Below are 7,178 nucleotides of genomic sequence, written 5' to 3' on the forward strand. Positions count from 1 at the left end.
AGCTGGTTTTTGTCAAGCCCGAGGTTACAAAGAAGGCTAAAACTTTGTATAGGGTGAAAGTTGATAAATCAAAGAACACGTATGTTGAACTTGCAGTGCCTTCTCCAAACATAGATATTGACAAGATTCAAGCAATATATTATGTCATTAAAATAATTGAGCTAGGCAAACAAACTCATGAAGGAATTGTAGAAGATGCTCATACATCTTTTGATAATCTTGTGGTAGGTGTAATGAAGATAAAGTAAAAAAGGATAAGCTTAAGAAACAAGTGGAACAACTCACTACTATGTTGATTAAGATAAAAAGGTCTTCATAAATAATTGAGCCAATGACCTCATCAGTTGATAAGCAAGTCATCAAACAAGTTGAGCAGGTTACCTCATGGGGAAGATTAGTGGGTGAATGGATGGACAAAATGTTGAGTCAAGGAACACATCTTTTATGCTCTGTAGTTACATTGATTAACAATTTGGAGGGTGTTAAGTCTTAAGTAGACAAAACATTAGATCTACTTTCACAATAATTAGAGGCACAAGAGAAGAACTTGGACTCATGGTTGAAGTTAGAATATTTTCAATTGGATGTTCTAATTGATAATGGAATGCTCCCAAGTCAAGAGACATGTATATTGAACAAAGGAAAGCATTGGAACATGAGAGGAACACTTTAGAAATGCTTATCAAGGATATGCGAAATACACAAAAAGAATGTAATGATAAAGGAAATGAAATCGTTGAAAAGGTATTAGAACTTCGGCGCACATTCGTTGATGAGAATCAAAAGCCTCTTCATGAAGATGTTATCATCAAAGAATTCAACTTGCTTGTTGGACAAGAGGTTGATAAAGAAATTTTCTCTATATCTTCAATTGATAGATTGATAGATATTTAGGTTAATATGGACAACTTGGCTTCCCTTCTAAAGAAGCACAAAAGATGTTATGTTAGCCTTGGAGATTCTATCACTTGGATCAAAGTTGTCACAAGTCACACTCAAGGACCCGATGAAGAACAAATGAAGATTGCCCTGCAAAAAATTGAAGAATTCATAAAACACGATCATAATGGAGTGTTTGATGACACTTAGTAGTTTTACATTTTTGATTTTGCAGGTGCGTTTTTGTAGTTAGTATTCGACACTTCAAGTGTAATTTTGTATTTATGTTTTTGCATCTAGAATATGCACAAGTTCTAAGTCAAGTAGGGCTAATTTTTGACTTATTCATAGTTTGTTGTAGCTTTCCTAGATTAGCTCTTTGCCCCTCTCATATATATATAAGGTGCTCATTGTAATTATCATCTTTAATTTTATGCAATGAAACTCTATTGAAGCGAAGAGCAAAGTGAAACTTTGAGTTCATATTGTTATTTTGCAAACTTGATCAAATAAGAAGACATCTTTGGCATTTAGACTTTGTGTTGGATTCATCGTAATTGATGGTGAGTGTTCTTACATCATTCTTATTGTAAAATCTTATTTTGATTGAATAAAAGTATTGTGGAGAAGGATTGTTAAAGAGTAGAACAAATCTTGTTTTGTATTTGTAAGCTAGAATTAGTACACATATAACTATTTATAGACTTTGAGCTTTACTTTGTTATCTTACCTAAAAATTGATAAAATTGTAAGTGGGTATTAATACAAAGACTTTGTGCTTTGTCTTGTTATCTTGGAAAGTTCATTTTGGGTTACAAAAGTTATTGGTCAAAGGTTGATAGGATTATAGTGTTTTGAAGACTTTATGCTCAAGTTCTATTTTCTCGTCCTGGGGAAGTAACCGAAGACTTTGCACTTTCATGAAAACTTTGCTTCTTATTATTTGTATATTATATTAGTGTACTTTGAATTATTCCATAGTAACTCAAAAGTCGTAAAAATCATTAGTTCTCTTAATTGCAACTTCTTTTTTGAGAAAAAAGAGAAAAGAAGAACATCTATTCTAAAAAAAGAGAATAAGATGATGTATCACCCAAGTTTAGATTAGAATTCATAGTTGGAGTTTTGTTCTAAGTATAGAAGAATGTAAGCAAAGGGGGAGCCTTCCCTAATAACCAGGAGAGATGTAATCTCACGTACTGTGGCTAAAATCACAATTTTGTGAACTTCCCTAGTTTACAAAATCTTCAACCAATAACAAGTCACACACATCACTAGAAAACACAACTTTAATAGAAACACTTGAGAAATACAAACATAAAAAATACACATAGAGTAATAAAATCACATTTCATCAAATAAAAGATTTTCATGAGATTTCCAAACCAAACATTTTACATACACATTTAAGAAAAAGCAAACAATCTATGGACACATTTGAGAACAAGAAAAACATACATAAAACATTAAAAAACATGTTACACACATCACTATAAAACACAACTTTATCAAAGAAACACATTTTAAGAATTGAAACTTAAAGAAAACATAGAAGAGAAAAACCATTTATTATCAAATGATATATTTCCATTAGATCCTAAAACCAAACAATCGATAGATGCATTTAAAAAAAATGAAAACAATACATACAAACATACGAAAAAACACATCACACACATCATTAAAAAAAACACAATTTAAAAAAAAAATAAAAATTTAAAATAATAAAAATGCCTTTTATCAAATGAAAGATTTTCATGACAATTTGGACCAATTTGAACCAAACAATCTATGAATGCATTTAGAAGAAAATAAACCATGACATAAAACCATACAAGAAAACACGCCATGATAAAAACACACAAGAAAACACACCATGATAAAAACACAAAACATACTAGAAAACAAGTCACATAGAACACAATTCTAACAAAGAAACACACTTTAAGAATATGACCCACATCACCAAGAAAACACAATTTTTTAAGAAAGAAACACAGTGGAGGAAACATGAGCCACATCACCAAGAAATAAAAGAAACTGGCTTTAGAGAAAACGTGAGCCACATCACCAAGAAAACACAATTTTTTAAGAAAGAAACACAGTGGAGGAAACATGCTAATGTGGTTTTCCGGGTAAAATTTAAAATGCTGCATATGGGCGGGAAAATTTCGACGATGGTCAATCCCGCCAAGTTTAATTCGACATGCCATGGCATCCATAAATACATGACTATGGTTTCTTCTTAACTTCATGCATTCACTCAGGACAGTTTATTTGCGCATGTTTTACTCCATATCCAGAAGCCATTTCAGATTCAACCAAGAGTTTTCTATGAGGTTTTAGGGTTTCTGACAGCTACAGTAGAGGTGGGCTGTTGTGATTTCTTTAGAAGCAAATGAGCTTGGAGTTTATCAAATTGGTGCTGGAGTAAGATTGTGGTTGAAGCCGATTCAGGGTATCTGAAAATATTGAATATGAGTGCAGTAAATGTAACGAATGTGACGGTGCTGGACAATCCTGCAGCGTTTCTCAACCCCTTCCAGTTCGAGATTTCATATGAGTGCCTTATTCCTCTCAAAGATGGTGAGTTCATTTGTCTCTGCTCCTCTTTAACAGCATCTTTAAGAATAACTAACTGTTGATGGCTTGCTTTAATAGCTTTGCTGGGTTGCTACCTATTCTTTGTGTATTTTACTTTCTCTTAAATTATTGGTGATTAGGAGACAGTCCAGGGATCTGGGGCTCTAATCCCATCTATCAGAGTCTAAGTCTGAGACATAGGTGCATGCAGCCTGAGAGTTCACCTGGCCCAGGAAAACTTGGATGGCACTTAAATAGATCTACTGGATAGGAAATTGTTCTCATTTTCTTTAATTGGTAATCTGATTCAATGGAACGGAGTTCCAGTCTTATCATTGGTACTTTTTCGAAAGATTTAATCGAATAGGGGATCAGTGCTAACAAACATGAAGTTCAAGTCTGTGAAAAAGGGGGATGAAGCCTATGAGTTTATGTGGCCCTGTGGGGACTAGAATGCTACTTTAATGGATCTACTCGTGGCTTCTTTGTCTTGGTTATTTCTTTTTAAGGTTTATTTTATAGTCTTTCTTTGATGTTTTGTCTTCTTTTGAAGAAGTCGATGGAAGAGGGTTTTAATCCCATTCAGACATGCAGCCTAAATTTGTAAAGCAGAGGCACAAAGTTTGTGAGTTCACCTGGTCATATGAACCTTGGAGGGCTTTTATGGTGTAATTTGCTCCACAAATGTGGGAGTGACAACTCCTTAAACTGCACTCTGAACCTCTACAATTGGGACACGGGTTGTGAGCTCACCCGATCATTGGGGCTTTTATGGTGTAATTTGCTCAAAAAATGTGAGAGTGACAACTCTTTAAATTGCCCCCTGCAATAAGGGGTTTCAATCCGTGTTGTAAATGAAAGTCATCTGCTTCAAAAAGAGTACATGATGCCTGTGAAATAGTAGCCTGAAGCTTGAGAGTTTGCCTGGCCCAGGGTTAGCTTGAATGCCACTTTAATAGATCTACTGGATGTGAACTTGTGAAAGATTCAAGGGAGCGGAGTTCCAATCCCATCAGTAGTAGTTTTGAAAGACTTAATGGAATAGGGGTCCAGTCCCATTAAACCTGAAGTCCAAGATTGTGAAACAAGAGTGTGAAACCTGAGTTCATCTTGTCCTGTGTGGACTAGAATGCTACTTTAATGGATCTACAGGTGGTTTCTTTGTTTTTGTTATTTCTTTTTAAGCTTTATTTAATAATTTTTTCTTTTTTTTAAAAATACTTTTGGAGGAATCAATGGAAGATGGTTCCAATCCCATTCAGGTATGCAGTCTGAGCCTGTAAAACAGGGGCACAAGGTTTGTGAGTTCACCTGGTCATACGAACCTTGGAGGGCTTTTATGGTGTAATTTGCCACACAAATGTGAGAGTAGCAACTCCTTAAGTTGCACTCTGAACCTCTAAAATAGGGACACAGGTTGTGAGCTCACCTGATCATTGGGGCTTTTATGGTGTAAATTGCTGTAAAAAATGTGAGAGTGGCAACTCAAGTTGCCCCCTGCAATAAGGGGTTTCAATTTGTGTTATAAAATGAAAGCCATCTTCTTCAAAACGAGTACATGATGCAGTTTTGGGTTTAGTTTATGTTTGTAGCAATGCTCATTCTTACTTTGGGATGGTTTTGTCTGCAGACTTGGAGTGGAAATTGACATATGTGGGGTCCGCAGAAGATGAGAAATATGATCAAGTGCTTGAAAGTGTGCTAGTTGGCCCTGTTAATGTTGGTAACTATCGTTTTGTTTTCCAGGTATGTTTCTAAATCTGAGACCAGTAATATGTTTATGTATTGTTGAAGGTGCTAAGGGTTTAAGAGGTCCTTGATCTGATGATGTTACTCACATGTTGATTGCTCTTAAGTAGTTCTTTTTCCTTTTCCTCTGTAATACATGCTGCCCCACTTAGGTTTGATTTTTTCTTAGGCAAAGATAGGCCTTACTTTTACTGCACTTTTTTTTAAACAGGCTGACCCAGCTGATCCTTCCAAGATTCCCGAAGAGGATATTATTGGTGTCACTGTACTATTATTGACATGTTCTTATATGGGGCAAGAGTTCATCAGAGTTGGATACTATGTGAACAATGATTATGTTGATGAGCAATTGAGAGAGGAGCCTCCACAAAAAGTGCTTCTTGATAAAATACAGAGGAACATCTTGGCTGATAAGCCCAGGGTTACTAAGTTTCCAATTCTTTTCCATTCTACTGCAGATGAACAATCTGCTCTTTCATCTGAGGCTCTTCTAGCTCCTGATGCCTGTCTTCTAGGTAATGATAACAGTCTTTCCGCCTCTGATTTAATGGAAGAGGTGCTACCAGAGGGAATTGCAATTTGACCTCCTGGATGTTTGTGCATTGAAACTAACTTGGGCTTAATGGTGGTAGCATTATCCTTAAACAGGCTTTTAGCATAGTTTTATTCCTCTAATTTGGTGGGTGTTTTAGTCCATCTTTGATGTGTATATCGTTGACTTGTTGAAGGATTCTAGGTGCAGGTGCATTTTTCTGATGCTCATGGTATAGTCAAGTCAATAGTTAATTGTGGCACCTGGAGTTTTATCAGTTCAATGTAAAATTAGTGATGGTGGTTCCAAATCTTGTTAGTTGGACCTCCTCTTTCATTGGTGGTTATCCTTTGTTTCCTACATTACAAATAAAAGTGTTTGCATTTGGGACTCTACTCAGTTTTGGTTACATTTTTCGTTAATTGAAAACCCTGAGTTTTAAATCAGTGTTTTGACGCACCCAGTCTTTGATTTTGTGAAGATAGTTTTAGTCGAGGGTTTCAAAGTTTCCATGACTCTTACGGTTTTTAATTTGTAGATGCAGAGCTGTCTGCCAAAAGTTGGTAAAAGAATGAAAGACATTTTTTTATTGAGTACAAGCTGATTACAGCAGAATTATGCGAAACTTCTAGATGTCTTAAGACGCAGAGGATAACGTTGCCAGGAGAAGCTTGTGCTTCAATTTAATTGGTTAATTTTAAATAAGGTTATGGATTTGGGCTTTGTTGGGAGGGACTATCAAAAACATTCATTAGGTGTTGAGAAAGTTTATGATTTTTTTATAATTACATTTTTGGTAAATGTAAGAGTTCTAGTAATAAAGAAAAGTGGACATAATGGTTAAGAAGTAAGAGTTGTAATAGGAGATTAGTTTTAAGAGTTTTGTTTTGACCATTTAAGAGATTCTTGTCATCATATGAATGTGCATTAAATTTGTAGTTTTTTTTGGTTCTTTTTTCCTTTCTTAAATAAGAGTAGTGTGGATAGGAAATATTGAAGTTCAATTAGGTTTTTTTTATTGTCATGTTATTTCTTATCATGCTAGGGGAAAGGACCTAGTAGTTGAGCATGTATCAATTGTTGTGAGGGTTGTTGGTACCTTTTGTTCCAAAAATTGAACAAATAAAACCTATTGTTTGAAACAAAAAATATCAATTTTTGTTAGGAAATGTACCAACAGTTGTTAGGAAATGTACCAATGATTGTTAAGAAATGTACTATTATTGTAAAAAGTAACCAATCAAGGGATGTCATATCAGCTGCACAACTATTGGGGTCTCTTTTGCACGCCTATTGGTCTCACTTTTTTTTGGGGCTGTTTTGGACACCTTGGCAAAAAGGATGTTGATGTGGCATCATATTTGATGATGTGGCCTTGAAACCTTAGTTATAAGCAAGGGACTTGCCAAGTAAGCTGTTGTAAAAAATTTGGAGT

At 35.0% G+C, this 7,178-nt stretch overlaps 1 protein-coding gene across 1 annotated transcript; it reads left to right on the top strand.

Annotated features, from left to right (window-relative positions):
- Window positions 1-3,030: 3,030 nt before the first annotated feature.
- On the top strand, window positions 3,031-6,138 carry LOC131072424 (probable histone chaperone ASF1A). Its single transcript, XM_058008567.1, has 3 exons — window positions 3,031-3,465; window positions 5,093-5,208; window positions 5,423-6,138. Exons 1-3 carry the CDS (start codon window positions 3,357-3,359, stop codon window positions 5,792-5,794), a joined length of 597 nt encoding a protein of 198 aa, XP_057864550.1. The 5' UTR covers window positions 3,031-3,356; the 3' UTR covers window positions 5,795-6,138.
- The last annotated feature ends 1,040 nt before the right edge of the window (window positions 6,139-7,178 follow it).

Source organism: Cryptomeria japonica, chromosome 8, assembly GCF_030272615.1.
Source record: "Cryptomeria japonica chromosome 8, Sugi_1.0, whole genome shotgun sequence".
Classification (NCBI taxonomy): domain Eukaryota; kingdom Viridiplantae; phylum Streptophyta; class Pinopsida; order Cupressales; family Cupressaceae; genus Cryptomeria; species Cryptomeria japonica.

Excerpts from the sequence above, each read along its gene's own strand:
- LOC131072424 (XM_058008567.1), top strand. The coding sequence starts at position 3,357 with ATGAGTGCAGTAAATGTAACGAATGTGACGGTGCTGGACAATCCTGCA. Across the intron at positions 3,466-5,092 it reads CCTTATTCCTCTCAAAGATG|ACTTGGAGTGGAAATTGACA; the intron begins GTGAGTTCATTT and ends TTTTGTCTGCAG. Across the intron at positions 5,209-5,422 it reads ACTATCGTTTTGTTTTCCAG|GCTGACCCAGCTGATCCTTC; the intron begins GTATGTTTCTAA and ends TTTTTTAAACAG.